The following is a 20,520-nucleotide window of genomic DNA, read 5'->3' on the forward strand; positions in this document are numbered from 1 at the left end:
GACGTGGTGATCGATATGCTCCTGCTCCTCTGACATTGCTACACTGAATGATGTTTCCTGCAATGATTTAATATACTACACTCTCGTTTTGCTTTTTCAAGATCTCGAATTAATTATATCGTTATCTCGGGAAAACAAAGTTTCGTTATCTCGAGATCTCGAGAAAATTATCCCGTTATCTCGGGAAAACGGCAGTTGTTATTTCGAAATAATAACTCGAGATCTCGAGAAAACAAATGAAATTAACTCGTTATCATAGGAAAACGGAGGAAATAAAATGTATGAATGCATGGCCCTTTAGGGCTTCCGTAGTTATGCTATGTTATGTTATGTTATGCTATGCTATGTTATGTTGTGTTATGTTATGCTATGTTATGTTATGTTATGCTATGTTAGGTTATGTTATGCTTTGCTATGTTATGTTATGTTATGTTATGCTATGCTATGCTATGTTACGTTATGTTGTGTTATGTTATGTTGTGTTATGTTATGTTGTGTTATGTTATGTTGTGTTGTGTTATGCTATGTTATGTTGTGTTGTATTATGTTATGCTATGTTGTGTTGTGTTATGTTATGCTATGTTATGTTGTGTTATGTTATGTTATGCTATGCTGTTATGTTATGCTATGTTATGTTGTGTTATGTTATGCTATGTTATGTTGTGTTGTGTTATGTTATGCTATGCTATGTTAGGTTATGTTATGTTGTGTTATGTTATGTTGTGTTATGTTATGCTATGTTATGTTGTGTTATGTTATGCTATGTTTGCTATGTTATGTTGTGTTATGTTATGCTATGTTATGTTGTGTTATGTTATGTTATGCTATGTTATGTTATGCTATGTTATGTTGTGTTATGTTATGCTATGTTATGTTGTGTTCGGTTATGTTATGCTATGTTATGTTGTGTTATGTTATGCTATGTTGTGTTGTGTTATGTTATGTTATGCTATGCTATGTTATGTTATGCTATGTTATTTTTCAAGTCACCAACAGTAAGGAAGAAAATAAGAAAAGACACAGACCAACTAACTGTGTGAGGAGCAAGGCATCACAAAGCTACAATCACTAAAGGCAATGGTGGTTACAAATTGTAAAAAAAATGACCACAGTCTGATACATACATGTCTGCCGGATGGTAGCAACAGGCCAAACACGGTTAAAAAGGCAGACAGGGACACCGCTGGAGTTATATGTGTCCTGTAACTCTGGCCAGTTAGATTTTATTCGTCATTGGTACATCCGGGTACTTTATTTTTTGATTGACAGTTGCCATGGCAACAAGCTAGAGCATCGCCATTTTGTCAGGAGGGTTTTTTTCCCAGCTCAGTCTTTTCAAATGTTCTCCCTTCCCGCCGGAATAATGCTGTCAGTGGATATATATTTGCCGTTTTTGGATATCGAAATGCGTCTAGTGGATCGGATTAAGAAGATCAAGAGGCCGACGTTTTAACATAGTTGAAATAATTAGGCGGCGCCGCACTAACTCAGTTGTCCGTGTCTCTGGTCCACCGGGCCGGTTCACTGCGCAGGTTTGGACCGCGCGCCATTTTGTGAAAATTGACACAAAATTCCTAACCAAAATTATCAGAGGACACGGTTTCTGTTTCATGTTTAAAATACTCTGGATTTAACTCTACTGTCGTATTTATCGAAGTGGCCGACGCTAAATTTGCAAAGACAACGTTAAATCAGAATTTGGCATAACGTTTATTTAGCGGTAGCTAGAATTGTTAGCTTGAGGCTAGCCAAAGAAGCTACAGCTAGCCAGGGCAGGTAGCTAATGTTAGCTGCGTTCATTTTGTCAACTAGCTAGCCAGTTCGCTAAGGTTAGCTAGTAAGTTATGCGTGCTAGTTAACGTTAGCATGCTAGTCATCAGCTGATAGTAACGTTAGTCAAAGTTGCTTCGATCGCCGATGTTGTTCATCAAAGATTGGGAGATGAAACGCGTATTAAATCTGGCTGGCGAATAATTTTAGAGTTTGCCGATCAGAGGACGGGGATTGGATTTAACGTTAACATTACTCGCTAACCGTGCAGGGAGGGGAGAATCTCAAGCTGGATAAGTTTCCTCATCATACAGGTTATTGGACTTTAAATGAAGATCGTGCCATCAGAGGTGAGCAAATGTAAAATGTTATCTTTCACATTAGGCTTCGTTGGCTTAACATTTCACGTTAACGTTTTCACAGATGTATATTATATGTAACGCGAATGGTTAACAATGATGGACGCGACAGTGAAGTTGAGAATGGTAGCTTATGGTATGGCGGCTAGCTAACACTTTGTGGCGGTGCCGACTCCGCTGAAGCCAGCGTTAACATTTGCTTTCAGTCAGTAGGTCAGCGGACTAAATTTAACGTTAGACGGGAACAGTTTTCCATGTTGTTGTGAGCTAGAGGGTGCAACGGATTGTGTGGGCTTGGACGGAGAGTCATGCTGGCACGGTGTTAACGTTACGGCTAGCGTTAACCCTGCCATATTAGACACTGTCATTGTACGATTTAAGCAAATGTTGCCGTGCTAGCTAAGAGCCCCGTTTGATTCACTGTCAATGTAATGTCCAACTGTATTTAGATTAAAGGTGTAGTTGGGCTTTTAGACGTATACAGCACGGAAGCTCACCTTGCTAACCTGGCTAACGCCTGATAGCTAATTCGGCTAACCTGGCTAATGGTTAACGTTGACTTGTTGACGAACCAGCTGAATGGGCCCCACAACCCGCTGGCTGAACACAGCGTCACTAGCTAACGTTAACGTTGGATTGGTGAGAGATATGCTTGCTTGTCCCGCAGTTTTTCAGGGTAACGTTAACGACGACAGCGTTAGCTAGTTTAGACTGCTAACGGTAACGTGAGCCCGAATCCGTTTGCCATTTATACGAGGATTTGGAGGCACACACACACACGGACGATATGTAGCAAAGAGAGGACGCAAATTAACACTGAATATGCTTTCTAAATTCCAACCATGACGAGATCTACCCCATCATCTGTAAGTACAGAGCCACTCGGGCACCGTCTTTATCCACGGACGTAAGGCTTTTAATTGTTTTGGATGGGTTACATTTGATTCAGCCTCGGAATGGATCTAATCAGTTGGGCGTGAGAAGATGACACACAGGGTTGTTACAGAGGTCTTTAGCTATCACTTATGATATGATACGGCTACTAATAGCAAGCTAGCTGTCGTTATATTTACACCTAAATAGGCCCGTAGATGCCGTGATGAGTCGAGCCAGGAAAAGGAACTGTTCATATGTCAGTACTGAAAATGAAGAATAATCAAACGTTTAGGAGAGTAAAGAGCTACAAGTGCGCTTGCAAAATGGCCTTGTGGTCAAATAGAGCTTGATTTTCCACAGTAAGGTTAGTGATTTTTTTTTTATTTTTTATTTAAAAAAAACGTCAAATTCACCCTATAGTTATGTAGGTATGATATCAGGTATTGTTTGTAAAAAATGGGCTCAAACCAAACTTTTTCAGGTCTTTGTCTATTTGCATAATCTTACAGTAATTTTAGTTGAGCTAGTTGGGCTCCCTATTTTTAAAAAAAAAGTATATTTCAGGTCTTAAAATCCACTATAATTTAGAGGTATTTTGACTATGGACGTGCTAAGAGGAGATCCTGGGCTATTAAGTCCACAACAATATTAATCCTGATTTGTTTTGTTAAGTGTGATGTAGTCTGGGCCTCTCTGAGTGAACAGTTTATCTTTTTACAGTTTCACAAGAGCTTCAGCTTTTTTGAGTGGAAAAAAATAAAATAAAATCCTTTCCTGTGCATTAATTGTTGACCCACAAGGAAATTGCTTTCTTTAAGTTAAGCTTTATTTTTAAATAAATCCCCTAAAGTTGATGAATTTACCCAAAGCAGACTTTTTAAAGTTTTGGGGTGTCCTCTGTTCTTAGGGGTCCTCTGTCCCCCCTTCCTAACAAAACTTAAACCACAAAGTTAAATCCCCACCAAAGATGCACAATGATAATGATCTGTTTTTATTCTTTGTAGTGGGTTGTGGTTTGCTGCTGGACTCTCCTCCCAGGATGATATGAAATTGTACAGGAGATGATGCATCCAGGTTAGCTGCTATATATTAAGTCTTAACCCTTTGGTGGGAAGTGGTGCACCTAAAATCTTCTTCTCTTTCACTTCTTTTACTCTTTTGAATTTAACATCCAGACTCTCAAGTTCAACACATCCTGAAGTGGGTAAAAGTAAAAAACAAAATAAATTAAAAAATATAATGACCAATAAAGGATTTACATTTCTATTTAATGCAGAGTCTGTTTTACTTTATGACAGAGCTCACAGTGATTAAAAAATGTTTGACATAAATATTTTCAGGTCTTAGCTGAACAAGCAGGAAAATATACACTAGTCATCATGACAAATCAGTCTTTGTAAGTGCTTTAAATTTGATGTGAATAAAAAGATTTAATTTAAAATTATTGGGGTAGATGTAAAAATGTATTTTACTTCAACAGTAAAAACAAAGTTTTATTAAAAAAAGATTTTTATGATAAAAATTATTTATATTTATATATATATATATATATATATATATATATATATATAATGCACACACACACAAAATAAAATATATCTTAGTTTCTTAAAATACAGTCTTTGCCTGTGCTCTATCATCTTACAGTTCCTCTTATTTCTGTCAGTGGATGTGTATTTTTTCCTTTTCCAAAGCTGGGTCAGCTTTCTAATGCTCTCAGATGGAGTGCAGGTTTTGGGCTGTGCAGCTATTTTGCTGTCAGGCTCTTGTGTTGAAAGCAGCGTCTAAGTGTGCCAAAGTTCAATTTTATTTCTTGTTTATTTCTTGTTTTCTCATTGGAAAATGGGAGCAGCTCTGCCCTGGCAACAAAAGTAGGCTATTTGCATACTGCGTTGTGATTGGTCTGTGCATTGATGGGCTTGCCAAATCACGCTGTATCTCTGTGGTGATAGGCTATGCTAATTAGGTGCTGTTGCTGGGATTCTGAATAGTGGTTACTGTGTAGCACTGGTGAATTGTGTTGTCTGGTGAGAGATGCTGATAGCTGAACATGCTATTTGATAATTTTTTGATTCCTTCTGGCTTAAAATGAAGGATGATTCACTGTATAGTGTGGAGATGCTTTCTTTTCACCCCTTTTCACTGTTAAAGCTGCTGTTTTGCTCCTTTTTCTTCACAAAGGTTGATATATTACTGTTACATTTTATTTTGTGGTTATCCTTTGATGCATTTTTATGACTTTACATGTTTAAGAAAAGACACTATGTATTAACCTGACATTTATTTTAACAATGAATTAATCCTTTTTATTGTTCTCAACATTTTGTGCTCATTTTTGTCTGTGTTAAAGCGTGAGCTTGATCATTTCAACGTACATGTAAATATAACAGATGCATAATTTGAATTTTGCATATATTCTGATTTCTCTAAGGTAAATTTAGACATTTTTGTGTCAAAGAAATGCTCACTGTTTACATAAAGCAGCAAATAATGCCTTTTTATATTAGATCTGTGCAATAAGAAGCAAATATCTTTACCCATTTTATTGTAGGGCCAAAAATCTCTTGTAATAAAGAGGATACACAGCTGTTCTACATAAAGAGTGTTACCCTTTTTCCTTCTTTGTGTGTTTTCTTACATGTAATGTTGAATTAAGGTAATATGCAACTCATAGCAGTATTCATTCCTTCCAGGAGGAGAGACTTCAGCATGCAAACCTTCGTCCGTCCGGCTTGCGCCCTCTTTTTCTTTACACACTGCTGGTCTTCAGATGGCTGCTCCAATGCCCCATACGCACCAGCAGTACAGTGACCGCCACCAGCCAAGCACTGACCAATCTGTTACGGTCTTACCGTACAGCGACCAGACACCACAGCTCACTGCCAATCAGGTACACTAACCCTACCCTACCCCAGCTCATGCATTTCTTTTAGTCTGAATGTGTAATGTTACATGAATTGCACTACTTAATGTGATATGAAAGTCTACTTCCCTTTTTTGCTGCTGTCACCAGGCAGAGTAGCTGCTTGTCAAATGCTCTCTCAGTGCAGCCAGTGCAACATTTTCTGTATTATTGAATATAATAAATGGCCTATAATATTTATCATTAGGAGTTTAGATTAGCTCCTGTTACTTACAAAAGTACTGTGCATATTGTTTGTTTATTAAATGTTGTGATTTTCCCTTTTGATACTATACAGAGGCACATGCCCCAGTGCTTTCGTGACCCAACTTCAGCTCCCCTGAGGAAGCTCTCCATTGACCTTATCAAAACATACAAACACATCAATGAGGTTAGTTTTGTTTTTCATTAGATGCATCTATGTATATCATCTGTTTGTTACACTGAAAATAATCTTAAAACTTTGAACATTTATAAGTAATATAACATTTCTTCATGTGTGATCATGTGAATTGTTTCATTGTTCATTTTCTAGGTGTATTATGCAAAAAAGAAGCGACGGCACCAACAGGGTCAGGGTGAAGACTCCAGTCACAAAAAAGAGAGGAAAGTCTTTAATGATGGCTATGACGATGATAACTATGACTACATCGTCAAGAATGGGGAGAAGTGGATGGACCGCTATGAGATTGATTCCTTGATAGGAAAAGGATCGTTTGGACAGGTGCTTAATTATACACTACACAAACACACACACACTTTGAGTACATGTGACAGAGAAAATTGTCTTACATTTGAAGAAACAAATAGTTTAATTTCATTTTGTATAAATAACTGCAGCATATTTGATGCACCTATTTGAAGATTTCTCATGTGCAGTTAACATTTGAAGTGTTCATGTTTATTATTAAAGAAACAACTCTGATTTTACTTTTAGGGACATTAAAATATGCTCTTGTTTGCATCTCTAGGTTGTGAAAGCATATGACCGTGCTGAGCAGGAATGGGTTGCCATTAAGATCATCAAGAACAAGAAAGCTTTCCTCAATCAAGCCCAGATTGAAGTGCGCCTCCTAGAGCTCATGAACAAACATGATACCGAGATGAAATACTACATCGGTAAATTCACTCTTGAAATTTGCCTCTGATCTGACAAGACATAAAAGATAAATTAAAAGGCTTTTCCTGCGTTTACTAACATCAGGACTATTTGTTTTTCCACAGTTCACCTAAAGCGTCACTTCATGTTTCGGAACCACCTCTGCCTCGTGTTTGAGATGCTTTCATATAACCTGTATGACCTACTCCGAAATACCAACTTCCGCGGCGTCTCACTCAACCTAACCCGGAAGTTTGCCCAGCAGCTATGCACGGCGCTGCTCTTCCTGGCCACGCCTGAGCTCAGCATCATCCACTGTGACCTGAAGCCTGAGAACATCCTCCTCTGTAACCCCAAGAGGAGTGCCATCAAAATAGTGGACTTTGGCAGCTCATGCCAACTGGGACAAAGGGTATCTAGCTTTCAGTTTTTCCTTATCAGCAATAAAATGAATGTATGCAAGAATGTCCCTGAGAAGCTGATAGTTGTTGCTTCTAAACATTAAGTGGAATGAATAGATACTTCATAGTTTATAGGCGTACCCAGAGTCTGACTGGCCATGCTTTCTTTTTGTAGATATACCAGTATATCCAGAGTCGCTTCTACCGTTCCCCAGAGGTGCTGCTGGGAATGCCCTATGACCTGGCCATCGATATGTGGTCCCTGGGTTGCATCTTGGTAGAGATGCACACTGGAGAACCTCTCTTCAGCGGAGCCAACGAGGTATAAGGAACTCAAATATTACTCTGATTTGTTCCGTGTTGTGTTTTGTAACATGACTTGAATGGCATTGAAAGTTACTTTTCACCTGATGTCACCTTACAGATAATGTCACGTAGACCTCAAAGATTGAGAAGTAGAGTTCATAAACCTAAACATATCATTCGACACTCAGTTGTCAAGCCTTGAAATTGTTGCCTTCCAGTAGTTGGCCACATGCCTGAGCTGAAACATTTTGACAGTTAAGTCATCTCAGGATAACATTCGATGACATTTAGCTCATATGTATTGGGTGTGCTGTATGTTAAGTTGCAGACGCACAATTTAAATGATTCAGTAACTTGATTGATTACTTTTCCCCCAGGTGGACCAGATGAACAAAATAGTCGAGGTTCTTGGTATCCCGCCTAATCACATAATGGACCTAGCCCCAAAAGCCAGGAAGTTCTTTGAGAAGCTTTCGGATGGTACATGGAGTGTTAAGAAGACCAAAGATGGCAAAAGGGTGAGTTTTTTTTTTGTTTTTTGTTTTTTTGGCTGCGATTTGACTCTGACTTAAATTTGTGTTCTCTTTATTGTCAAAACCAAGCCTGATTGTGTTAAGATATAACCAAGTCACAGCTGAGCAAATCTCTTAATCTTTGTGCGCTCTGCATTAAACAGTATAAGCCTCCAGCCTCGCGGAAGCTCCACTCCATCCTGGGTGTGGAGACAGGGGGTCCAGGTGGCCGGCGGGCGGGGGAGTCTGGCCATGCTGTTGCTGACTACTTGAAGTTCAAGGACCTGATCCTGCGGATGTTGGACTATGACCCTAAGAGCCGCATCCAGCCCTACTATGCCCTGCAGCACAGCTTCTTCAAGAAGACTGCGGACGAGGGGACCAATACAAGCAGCAGCGTGTCTACAAGCCCCGCATTAGAGCAGTCCCAGTCTTCAGGAACCACCTCCAGCACCTCCTCTAGTTCAGGTAACTGTCAGTTGAAAACTCTGAGATGTTCATTTTATGTCCTTCATTCATTTGTCAGTTGTTGTGTTTTAAGGCAACATGAGAAATGTGTCATATCACTTCCCTACAATCTATTTGATAGGGGGTATTGATGTTGTGGAACTTCAGTACTGATGACTAAAACTTTTAAAGATGATTAAAATCCATTTCAACGTGAACCCTTCAGACAATGCTAACATGTGATTTAATTAATGTTATTTAATCGTTTTGCAGCATTTCATATATTTTGTGTGAAGTTGTTGAAGCTGCACTGGTGACATTTTTGTTCTACCCCTAGGAGGATCATCTGGGACAAGTACCAGTGGCAGAGCAAGATCAGACCCTACCCATCACCACTTGCACAGTGGAGGACACTTCGGCACGGCCCTGCCTGCCATGGATGGTGACAGCCTCTGCCCACAGGTCAGTAAGTCACCAGGAAGGATCTGAAGTGGAGTTCTTGTGGTAGTTTTAAACAGATTGGTCAAAATTTGTCTAATAAATGAATCCTTTTAAAAATATATTGTATTTTTTATCCTAAATTGCTTGATTGACTGTTGATGGTCTGATCCGATAACAGAAGACCGGATTAACGTCAAATTCAAATACTGTGGTCTTTAAATCCAATTTTATCAAACCTGTGCTTCCTAAATTGAGAATTATGTCAACTTTTATACCTTATTTCACTGAGCATACTAAAAACTAGTGTCTTAAAATGTCAAATGCTAAAGAACAGAAAACCTCTGTATGATCTTCGATTATAACATAACACAAATTTAGAACTGCAAAAGTTTGCATCCTTCTTCCACAACTGACCCTTCGCTTTGTTATTTGCTTGACATCAACAGGCAAGACAGCCTTACCCACCCCCGCTGGTGTGGGGAGGTGGCGTTGGACCAGAGTCAGTCACTGGAGAGACCCACCCAGTCCAGGAGACCACCTTCCATGTTCCCCCTCAGCACCCTAAGGCCCTGCATCCCCACTCACATACTCATCACCACCACGGGCAGATGATGGCTACGCGGCCACGCCCACGCCACTACACCTCCCCGACACACAGCTCCTCGACACAGGACTCCATGGAGGTGGTTCATGGCCATCTGTCCATGACCTCCCTGTCTTCCTCTGCCTCCTCTTCCTCTACATCGTCCTCTTCCACTGGGAACCATGGCAACCAGGCCTACCAGCTCCGCCATTTGCCTGCCGGAGCCCTTGACTTTGGTCAGAATGGTGGGCTGAGCATGGGGCTAGGTGCCTTCTCGAACCCACGGCAGGAGACTGGCATGGCAGCGCACCCTGCATTCTCCATGGGCACGAACACAGGGCCTGCCCACTACCTAGCGGAAGGCCACCTGGGCATGAGGCAGGGCATGGACCGGGAGGAGTCTCCAATGACTGGAGTGTGTGTGCAGCAGAGTTCTATGGCCAGCTCGTGACTGCACTGACATTTGGCTGTGTGTTCCCCCTGTGCGTCATTTTTAAGGTGGTGTTTTTTACTACAAGGTGTGTTGAGAACAAAAGCTGCTCACGTCAGAAGGGAGATATCACTGAACCGCTACTACAGAGAAAAACCTTTGTTAAAAAGTATATATGTAATTTTCATCAGTTTTTCTTTTGCAATCATTAGGCACAAAATAATACTGCGGAATAACCATAGTGAGATTGAGACATCCATCTTACCATTTCACCAGTTTCATGTAACCACCAAGTAATCACCATATGGTATTATGTGGCAAAATCTTCTAAGGAGCATTTCAGAGCGAAGTTTGAAGCTGTTTTGCAGGTAGCTGTTGGTGATGAAATGCTTGGCGTCCTCTTTCGGTTCAAACCGTGGACTGCCTGACATTACTGTTCCACTGGTTCTTAATTATTTTGCCCTTTTTAAGTGAAATTTCTCGTAAAAAGCTGCTTGTAAATCCTGTAGCTTGACAATGAGGGGAAGTGTTTGCGGTGATATTTCTTGTTGTTGGTCGGTATTGTGTAACTCTTGTCAAAGGGGAGCACATAGCAGTGGAGTCCCTATAGCGTGTGCTGGCCGGGTGGAGAGGAGACCCTGCAGGTGGATACTGACACCAACCGGGTCAAAGGAGAGGGAAGCACCACCCCTCAGGCCTAGAGGCCCTGTAGTCCTGCAAGCTGCAACCGGGCCCGGCACAGATGAGAGCAGCGATGGGCACGGGAGACGAAAGGATCCAGCCCAGTGAAAGGAAGACAGTCAGTGGCTGGTTCTAGATAACCCTTTGGCCTTATGACTCATGGACTTGGAATGGGATGGAGCTGGACATTATCATTTGAATTAAGATGGCTTTTCTCTATTTTTCTCTCTAGACAGCCCTTAATTCTTTAAGGAAATTAAAACAACTTAGAAAAGGTAAATAAGAATGGTAATTTGAGGCCTTTCTCGACAAAGATTTCTTCTTCAGCAGGGCCCCACATAACAGGGTCTTATTGTACACAACAACCTCCTAAACATTACTTCCTTGAAAATCTTATTCACTGGTTAAGGATTTTGCAGTGGAAAGAACTATCTATTCCAGAGTCTACCCTTTTATGTTTTGTTATTTTTCCCTTTTGCATGTAGTTCCTCATCAGAACCACCTGCACAAGTCTCTCCATCCAAAACATGGAAACTGAAGAAAAAAATGAGTTAAGTGACTGCCTTTTTTCTCCTCAAATTATGCTGTGAATTTTACAAGAATTTATTTTCCCTTTGGATATGTTTTTATACCAAAGCAGTTGTTTTATAGCATATAGGTGTCTGTAACCAATAATGTAGCAGTTCACCACTTTGACGCAAAGTTTATCAAGATCTTATTTTAACGTCAATACAAACAGCTGCAATATATTACTTTAGCAAAACTGGAGACCGTTGTTGAGACCGTTGGCTATTGTGTATTCTGGCCAGATTTGTTTGCAACGTTTTACCAAAACTGTTTCCATATTAATTGGTAGATTATTTTGGGAGTCTTTTAAAACTTTGGTATGTTAGAGAATTTGGTAGTTACTCTGCAGGCTCCGGAGTAGCAAGATAGAAGCTGATGGTTTAAAAAAAAAAGGAGACTAATGCGTTCTATTTCTGTGTCGTCGTTTTTCTTTTGCCCCCATCATACTATTTCAAAGGGTTTTGCTGCCTTTCATACATCATTTGGTCAACTTGGCTAGTTTCTGCCGTGAAGCAAGACTTTATGTCATTGTCTTGGCAGGGTAAGGATAATTGTGGCAAATCAGTTTGTGTTGAATGGTATTTTTCTGATTTGGTAGGGCAGATCCCCCATGATTGTTGTCCTATTCAAAGGGAAAGGGTGTCCGTCAGCCCACAGTCACATGCTTTGCCTAAGCAGACATGCATGTCCTCAAAACATTACAGTCAATAACCAGATTTTTTTTTTATATCAGGGATTTTGAAGTGCTTTCTTTCTTCTGTTGCTCATTTTACCAGCTTTGAAATTAGACAGAAAAAACCCTGCCCACAGCCACCTTTCAAAATTAAGGGCAGGCCACAGGTCATGCTGTTGCCATTTTAAAGGAGAAACCATCATAAAGAGATCATGCTTGGTATTTCCACAAACACAAATGTAAAGCTACCTATATTGAGATTGGGGTTTTATCTGGATGTCAAGGTTAATTGCAAATTTGCAATCATTTTTCATACCCCGCAGAATTTGAGACATTTAGAAATTGCCAGTGGTTTTATTGCTGGCACTCATACTGGTACTAAACATTCCAAAAATAAAGACTGAAAAATAAAAAAAATTGACTGCAGTGACTCGTAAGTGTGCGCCTATTTCAGATCATGCTGATTGACCTCTTATTTAGAGCAGTTGTCATGAAATGCAGCCCCTTTTTAATAGTTGAAATAGAATTTATGTATATATTTATATTTTTTTAATAAAGGAAGTATAGAACTCACTACCTTGCTCCTGCTGGTATGTTGATTATGTTTGTCAATTTGGTGACCATTCAGTGGGCAGGAACTCCTGTTTTCTTAGTGGCAAAACCTTGCCTTTTGGCAAAGGTACTTGACTACATCAGGACAACACTATGAGGTAGGGTTTGAATCAAACAGGGAAAGCTAGATCTTCAAACCTTAATAATTTTCACAGGGTATATTGTAAGTGCATGTACATCACAAACCTTACTTTTTGGTTATATGAGAAGCACATGGTTGAAAAAAAGGTTCCATCTTTCATAAGCCTGTTGAGTTTGTGGGTTATACACAAACACGTATACTTGTTGACATATCTGAACACCCAACAGAAGTTGAAATCCTCTTATTTAATTTGGATTTATCCTTTTCATTTTTGATTTCACATTTTTTCACTTTTTTTGTACATGCAACATGCACTATAGAATTGAACAGCATGGGGGAAAGGATAAGTCCATGTATCCACAGATTGTAAGATCTAGTCAAGACTTTGCTGTGTTTATGACAATGCCCTTTGTATTATATTAAGACAGTCTTATGTATGATATATAAAAAGAAGTTAATTGAATTGCTCTGTGTGTCTTTATTGTGCTCTGACAAACTGTCTACATTAACTACTTTACAAGAAGTGTTCACTTTTCACCCCTGGCAACATAATCATACATAATCCCCATAAAGGCATGATCACGCTGTGCTTTTGCTACACTCAACATCGCCATGACCACATGAATGGACACAACAGAGACAAAAGGATGGAAAGAGAAAATCATGTCTTGGGATTGAACTTTATAAAATAAGAGGCTCTCCAAGTAAGCGGTCTGGCTCGTTGGTCTAGGGGTATGATTCTCGCTTCGGGTGCGAGAGGTCCCGGGTTCAAATCCCGGACGAGCCCTATACCTTTTACGAACGGTAAGAAAGCTGTAAAATGCTGACTGACAGTGACTCATAAATAGTTTAACTGTAAATGTAGTATTAGACGCAATTTCAAATGATATGATGATAATGTTTTTCCCTTTCAGTGCCTTTATTTTATGCCTCTGTAACGGTGTCCATAATGTTTTCAGATATTGGTTCGTGTCATGTCGAGTGCTTTGGCCAAAGATGAGGTCTGTAACTTAGTGTGATGTTTCCGGTACTATACCGGATGAAACATCGGCAAAATTGAGGGCTCGTCCGGGATTTGAACCCGGGACCTCTCGCACCCTAAGCGAGAATCATACCCCTAGACCAACGAGCCAGATGACTACAGAGGCTCCTCAGCTGGTTTTAGTAACTGGACTACAAAGACTTACGTTATTGCTCGATTGTGTTTTCCTGCATTTATTCATCTTGAAACTAGGAGTTTGCACCGACAGCATTTACTGGAATTAACACATTCATAGTTAGGTAGCTACCGACCGGAGGGGACCAGCGAGACGAACGGATGATGGTACATAACGTTAGCTAGCGTTGCCGATTATTATTTTTCCAGAGTAGCTAGCCACCTGCTTTTTCTACATACAGTCAGTTAAATGGCTTCATCAAAAATGTTTAATCGCATGATAGCGAGTGTACATCACCCAGTGAAGCAAATACAATGACAATCTACCTGGTCGCCCTGCCCTTGTTTCTCGCTAGCTAGCCTAGCTCCGTTCATGTAGTGAGTTAACCAACCAGTAGGCGGCAGCAGTGCAGCATTGAAGAAGGAGAAGAAGAAGAAGAGGAGGAGGAAGAAGAAGAAGAAGAAGAAAAATTGATTGGCTGTCTTGTAATTGGTCGATGTATTAGATCGTGTCGCACGAACAACCAATAGTTACCCCTCAGAGTTCAGGTTCGTCCAATCAGGTGCCGTGTGGGCGGGACATCGTCCTGCACAACGATCAACTCCAAATACAAGCGATTTGAATGTGTCGTCTATCAAGTCGGCACTGTTTGATAGTTGTTGATGGAAAACGCCTATCGGACACAATTTCAGGTCGTACAACTTGTCTGTCTGTGTTAAAAAACGGCATCTGCGTCCACGCAAGCTCATTAGCGAAAGCGATAAAGTCAGCAGATGGTAATAGTCAGTAAAGTTAGCTAAGCTAACTACCTAGCCAGAAGCATGCCGAATTTTTGCGCGGCCCCAAACTGTACACGGAAGAGCACACAGTCAGATTTGGCTTTTTTTCGGTTTCCACGGGACCCAGAGAGGTAAGGCATCGTTGACGAACTTCATGTGACTACTGTTTAACTAGTCTGACTTTTGTACTGAAATCATACGTTTACATGTTGAGTGAAGGAGTGAATTTCATTTCCCAACACCAATGTACACACAAATTGAAGAAAATGACTGTTTCTTAGTTATTTAGCAGTAAATGTATATGCCAGGTCACATAAGTCTATTTCAACTTGAGTGTTTGTGTTGCATATCAGGGTTAAAGGTGCATTATGTAGTTGTAGTGAAGACATTTTAATCAGAAGAGAAAGATCTTCATTGACTGATCAGAAAATAATTTTCATGGCTGAATAAACAAAATGACCTTAAAGGACAACACAATTTCATACTGTTTTACTTTGTTTACATGTGACGGACCCTGCCACCTTTCTAGCTTCAAACAGTGTTCTGTGGACCTTATTTTCCTCTGAGAACAGCTTGTTTACTCAGTTATGGAAAAAAATTATATTTCTGATTTTCTTGTATTTTTACCTCATTAATATTGTAAATATTTAAACTCTGAGTTTGAATTTCTTCTCCAAAACTACATACTGCCCCTTTAAGTTATCTTACTGTGTGGCAGAATGAGTTTGGGTCTATTTGATGGGAAACTAAGACCCTTGAGTAGGCTTCAACATGCAAGCTCATCTAATGTAGTCTCAGCAATGCACACTACAGACTGAAACACGATGACCATTTTCATATTTTAATAATCAACATAAAGCATGAAAAATATGTTCTAAACAACGTATTACTTAGCTGGTGCAAGAACTTTTTCCCACCACAATGTGAGATTTGTCTCCATAGCTGTGATTAGCTCTTTGATATCTTGGCTTGTCACTTGACCTGTATAAACATGATGCGTTGAAGTTTATACGGATACAGCTACTGCGTCAGCACGTTACTGCTTTTCAGATGTCAAATAACGCTGCTGGTTCCTTTCTAGATGCAGAATCTGGGTAGAGAACTGCCGCAGAGCAGATCTAGAGGCAAAAACAGCAGACCAGTTGAACAAGCACTACAGATTATGTGCCAAACACTTTGACCCAGCTATGGTGTGCAAAACCGTGAGTATTACACACGATTCTGGTCAACAGCCTATCAGCATGTTTTCACTTATTTCCCAAAAATGGCTTATTTGAAATTCTTGTTTTTCAGAGTCCCTATAGGACTGTACTGAAGGATACAGCCATCCCAACTATATTTGACCTGACAAGCCATCTGAAAAATCCTCATACAAGACATCGCAAGAGGATTAAAGAACTGGTGAGAAAATGTTCATTAGCTAATTGATCAAATACACCTTTTAAGCATAACTGACAAATTTGTTGTCTGATTATCTTTTTTTTTTAATCTCAGACTGAAGAAGACTTAAAGAAGATTAAAGAAAGGAGATGTAAGTAAATAGAACTCTTCATTTGTGGTCATATATGTAAAATATTTTCATGTTAATTTCATTAAGTATCATTTAACTTAAAATGATCGCGCTTTCTGTCTTGATTTTCTCCCTCAGTGGCATCCTCTATTGAACAGCTTAACTGCAAAAAAGACGCAGCAGCTGAGGACAGCACAAGCACCAATGACGATGAACCTCAACTGTCCACAGAGGAGAGGGCGTTTCGTGAATACCTAAGGTCCTTGTTCGAGGTTTTGGTCATGTTAGGAAAACAGAGCATCCCATTCGTGGCTGAAAAAACGTCTGAAGCTGAGCGCATGTCCAACAACTTCCAGGCCCTTCTGGATTATCGCATGAATACCGGAGATGAAGCCTTGAAGAAGCGGTTTGAGGCGACAGCTGTGAACACAGAATACTGCTCTGCCACCCAGCAGAGCCAGCTCCTGGACATCTGTGAGAACACGGTGAGGGAGGAGATCCTGATGGAGGTGAGAGAGAGTCGCTTCTTCTCCTTAGTGACGGGTGACCTCGTTGAATTCGCCAGTGACAAACACCTGCCTCTATTTTTACGCTTCGTGAATCAGCAGAACACCCTTCGAGAGGAGTTTTTGGACTTTTTGCTGTTTGATGGTGACGAGTCTGCACTGGTGGAGAGGCTGGAGGCCCAGCTGACCGACCGTTGGGGGCTCAGCATGGAGGACTGTCGTGGTCAGGCCCACAAGGCCACCGGTACTACCACCACCAAGATGAAAGCTGTGGCAGTACTACTGATGGAGAAGTATCCCCTGGCATTGCACATGTCTTGCTCTCATATGGCGCTGAACACCCACCTGGCCAACAATCTGCCTTTTCCCAACGTCCAGGTCGTCATGGAGACTCTGAGGAGGATTGGTGCTTTCTTCAGAACCCCGTTCACTCAGGATGAACTGGAGAAAGCTATCTCTGCTCACTACCAGAAAAATGAAGAGAAAGGAAGTGCTCTGAAACAGGCCTGCAGCACGGGATGGACAGAGCAGCACAATGTCTTTGACGTGCTGCTCGATATGTTGCCGCCCCTGCTGCTGTGCATGGACAACATTCGGGAGAACGCTGATGGGAAATTTGCTGAAGCGACCACAGCGGTTGCGTATGCAATCGCAGAAACTCTCGCTGACTTTGAGATCATTGTCACCATCGTCATCTTAAAGAATGTTCTCGTATTCACCAGAGCCTTCGGGAGGAATCTCCAGGGGGAAACACTTGATGTGTTTTTTGCTGCCAACAGTCTAACGGCTGTCCTGCACTCACTCAACGAGGTCAATGACAACATAGATGTCTACCATGAGTTCTGGTACGAGGAGGCTGTGAATGTGGCCAACGTGATGGAGATTCCAGTGACGATTCCGAGGCTGTTTCTCCGAAAACAGCGCGCAGCAGATGTGGGCGAAATCCAAGCAGAGGCGTACTTTAAGGAGTACGTGACGGTCCCTGTTATTCATGGCGTCATGCAGGAGGTGGAGGACATGTTCTCCGAGTCCAACCTCAAAGCTCTCAAGTGCCTGTCGCTTGTCCCAGCCGTCATGGGCCAAATGAAGTTCAACACCACCGAGGAGAACTATGCCGACGTTTACCGCAACGACCTCCCCAGCCCAGACACGCTTGCCGCGGAGCTTCACTGCTGGAGGATCAAGTGGAAGCACCGAGGCAAAGAGGTGCGTCTGCCCACCACCATCCACGAAACCCTTCAGCTGCCGGACGTCAAGTTCTTCCCTAACGTGAACTCCTTCCTCAAGGTGCTCTCCAACCTGCCAGTGCTGAAGTTAGAGGAGAACAAAAGTGAAACAGCGAGTGAGCGACTGCAGGCTTATCTTGACGGCACGCCCACTAAGCTGTGGAACAAAAGTCTCGCCATGCTCAACATTAACACTCATGTGAAACACGACTTGGACGTCATGGTGGACAAATACTGCAGACTGTATCCAGAGGATGATCCTGAAGCTGAGGAAGATACGATGAAATGATCTGACACTGACACTAAGCTTCGCTGATCTGGAACAAAATGAATGAAACGGATATGATGTCAGTCATTAGCACATCCGCCTTTAGTCACTCATTTATGTGTTCGACACCTGGATATAAGGACTAATCATATTAATGCTGATGTTAAGAAAGTAATGGATGTCATTTGTATTCACTCCCTGAGGTTGTATGTGGTAAAAAACAACTTTGTATTTAAGCTAGGGCTGCATGACATTGGAAAAAAACTGACATTTCAATGGCTTGGTTCTCCATGATACATATTGCGATATCGAAAAATACATACATTTTCACCAGATAATGTGAATAGCTCTATTTGTAAAACATAGCTATAAATAATGGCTGCACGATTTGGTCAAAAAATATATTTCTATTGTTTTAACAGATATTGGGACTGATCCTATTTTGCATCACAGATTTCATTTTCACAGAAAAAACTAATACTATCATAATAATGAGACATTTATTTGGCTCTGTATCAAACCAACATGTCCTCTCACATCTGGAGAACAAGATTTATAGATGAGGACATCTCTGCAGCACCACAGTAATTCTAGCTTCATCCAAAAATGGCAGCTTCTTGCGATTTTGGATATTGCACTGTCAGTTAGTTTGCGATTAATTATGCAGCCCTGTAATACATAATATTTCTAGAATGATTGGGGTCTTTTATCCAAACGACCAACGTAGGCCCAGTTTTTTGTATAAGTTGATCATGAATAGTGTTTGGTGTCTCGCTGTCGCATGTCACTAACAAGCAACAAACTCCCATTTATCCAAGAACCCTTAAATCAGACTAAATGATGTAATCTCCTGTTGATTAGTCATGGAAAATGAGAACTGTGCGAGTTTTGCTTTTGTATCAGGCAGCGAGAGTTGCAGCATGACGTGCTTGAGTCACATTGCCTTGCTTGACACTGCAATGTCGATGCTGAAGCTAAATATTGTGCAGCCCTGATTTAAAAGCATCCAGCTCAATCTTGCGTTGTAAATAAGTGAGAGAAGGAAGGACAACATTAAGACAGATACTCAATACCTCATGGAGACTCAGTAAAAATTGCAACACCACAAAATCTCAGAAATGTAAAGAAGTGTTGAGAGAATAATCTGTAAATATAACGTTCTGAGTCTTTGTCATTCTGTTTTCTGATTAAATGAGCCTCCTCTGTAATGACGCTGTGATCTGAGGGAAAGTATTTTGTAGACTTTTATATTCCTTCATAATATTTTTCTGTTTAGCCTCTGATTTTCCTGCGCACATTAACTGCCATAAACGGCTCATTTACCGTCATCTTATATTTTAAACGTGAAGGCAAAGTCACTGTTGGATCTCGATTCCTCTCCACTGACTGTGAGGCAGGAGCAGCACAAGAGGGAGCAGTTACACCAACATCAGCAGCACCCCTGAATTCATGCTCACTGGGAAGCCATGTTTGTTTTTGTTTTTTTAAATAAGTAAAAAGCTTGAACTGCTAGTGCACTTCTTCTTTCTAGATGAAAGTACCATCCTGGTGTGTAGCGTGTTTGCCTCATGTCCTGTTGTATTGTGGTCGTTATTTATGCCAAGATTGTTCTTTTCTTTCTTGCCAGTGTTTATTATCAGATTTTACACACACCTTCAAAATCTGTTTACAGTTTGGTGTAATAAAACCTTCGTTTGTACAGCAAAATGATGCTATTTTGCCCTTTTTTTCAGTTTCATGCAGGCTGTCGGATCCATCTAGTTACCACCTTAAAATGAAAATTGCATTGGAAACATTTAAGTGTACAAAAGGAACGAGTAAACCTGAGAACGAAGGAGAAGTCAAACTTTATTTCATGTGTGTTTTCCGCAACAACCTCGGCCATTTCCTCCTCATGCAACAACAATAGGCTGCTGCTCCATCCTCTGTGGTGTGAACCTGATGTCCTCTTGTCTTGGCAGCGCAGGGGTTAACCGTGTCTCCTCCCTCCTCTGCTGGCCAGACGGTGACGAGCTCAGGTGATAGTTCACCGTGCGCACTCACGGTGCAGACCCCGGGCATCTCCCAGCATCACACAAATGTGGGTGGGGTCGCTTTGATGCGCAACCAGACGGCAATGTGCGCTCCACGGCGAATGCCCAAAGTCCGCGTAAACTTCCAGTGAGAACAAATAGCCTGCAGGAGGAGAAAGAGGGGGAGGCGTGGGGGCTCTACTTCCTTGTAGTCTCACAGGCAAAAAGATTGGTGAGATATTACATAAAGCTAGAAGGAGGAATAACCCTGACTGGACAGAAACCCAGAGGGTACAGGGCGAGGAGCCTTCTCAAGTCTTC

At 41.1% G+C, this 20,520-nt stretch overlaps 2 protein-coding genes and 2 non-coding genes across 7 annotated transcripts; 3 read left to right on the forward strand and 1 right to left on the reverse strand.

Annotated features, from left to right (window-relative positions):
- Nucleotides 1-1,318: 1,318 nt before the first annotated feature.
- dyrk1ab (dual-specificity tyrosine-(Y)-phosphorylation regulated kinase 1A, b) lies at nt 1,319-13,204 on the forward strand. 4 transcript variants are annotated; one of them, XM_073481718.1, is made up of 12 exons: nt 1,319-2,120; nt 4,010-4,079; nt 5,699-5,895; nt 6,206-6,298; nt 6,443-6,631; nt 6,879-7,026; nt 7,132-7,418; nt 7,583-7,729; nt 8,091-8,231; nt 8,390-8,693; nt 9,010-9,134; nt 9,560-13,204. In XM_073481718.1, exons 2-12 carry the CDS (start codon nt 4,067-4,069, stop codon nt 10,145-10,147), a joined length of 2,232 nt encoding a protein of 743 aa, XP_073337819.1. In that variant the 5' UTR covers nt 1,319-2,120; nt 4,010-4,066; the 3' UTR covers nt 10,148-13,204. The 4 variants fall into 4 exon arrangements, with proteins under 4 accessions (XP_073337819.1, XP_073337846.1, XP_073337827.1 ...); XM_073481726.1 differs by lacking the exon at nt 1,319-2,120 and adding an exon at nt 2,585-2,995; XM_073481745.1 differs by lacking the exon at nt 4,010-4,079 and having other exon boundaries at nt 2,028-2,120.
- A 252-nt stretch (nt 13,205-13,456) lies between these two features.
- trnap-cgg (transfer RNA proline (anticodon CGG)) lies at nt 13,457-13,528 on the forward strand. Its single transcript has one exon. It is a non-coding gene; the product is annotated as a tRNA-Pro (tRNA).
- A 273-nt stretch (nt 13,529-13,801) lies between these two features.
- On the reverse strand, nt 13,802-13,873 carry trnap-agg (transfer RNA proline (anticodon AGG)). Its single transcript has one exon. It is a non-coding gene; the product is annotated as a tRNA-Pro (tRNA).
- A 641-nt stretch (nt 13,874-14,514) lies between these two features.
- thap12b (THAP domain containing 12b) lies at nt 14,515-19,894 on the forward strand. Its single transcript, XM_073480248.1, has 5 exons — nt 14,515-14,808; nt 15,759-15,879; nt 15,971-16,078; nt 16,172-16,208; nt 16,326-19,894. Exons 1-5 carry the CDS (start codon nt 14,720-14,722, stop codon nt 18,206-18,208), a joined length of 2,238 nt encoding a protein of 745 aa, XP_073336349.1. The 5' UTR covers nt 14,515-14,719; the 3' UTR covers nt 18,209-19,894.
- Nucleotides 19,895-20,520: the final 626 nt, after the last annotated feature.

The sequence above is a fragment of the Pagrus major genome, chromosome 2 (genome assembly GCF_040436345.1).
Source record: "Pagrus major chromosome 2, Pma_NU_1.0".
Taxonomy (NCBI): Eukaryota; Metazoa; Chordata; class Actinopteri; order Spariformes; family Sparidae; genus Pagrus; species Pagrus major.

Bases quoted from the DNA above. Each gene is read 5' to 3' on its own strand.
- dyrk1ab (XM_073481718.1), top strand. The intron at 6,632-6,878 runs GTGCTTAATTAT...TTGCATCTCTAG, and splicing joins GAAAAGGATCGTTTGGACAG to GTTGTGAAAGCATATGACCG. The intron at 9,135-9,559 runs GTCAGTAAGTCA...TGACATCAACAG, and splicing joins GTGACAGCCTCTGCCCACAG to GCAAGACAGCCTTACCCACC.
- thap12b (XM_073480248.1), top strand. From the start codon at position 14,720: ATGCCGAATTTTTGCGCGGCCCCAAACTGTACACGGAAGAGCACACAG. The intron at 14,809-15,758 runs GTAAGGCATCGT...GTTCCTTTCTAG, and splicing joins TTTCCACGGGACCCAGAGAG to ATGCAGAATCTGGGTAGAGA. The intron at 16,079-16,171 runs GTGAGAAAATGT...TTTTAATCTCAG, and splicing joins GCAAGAGGATTAAAGAACTG to ACTGAAGAAGACTTAAAGAA.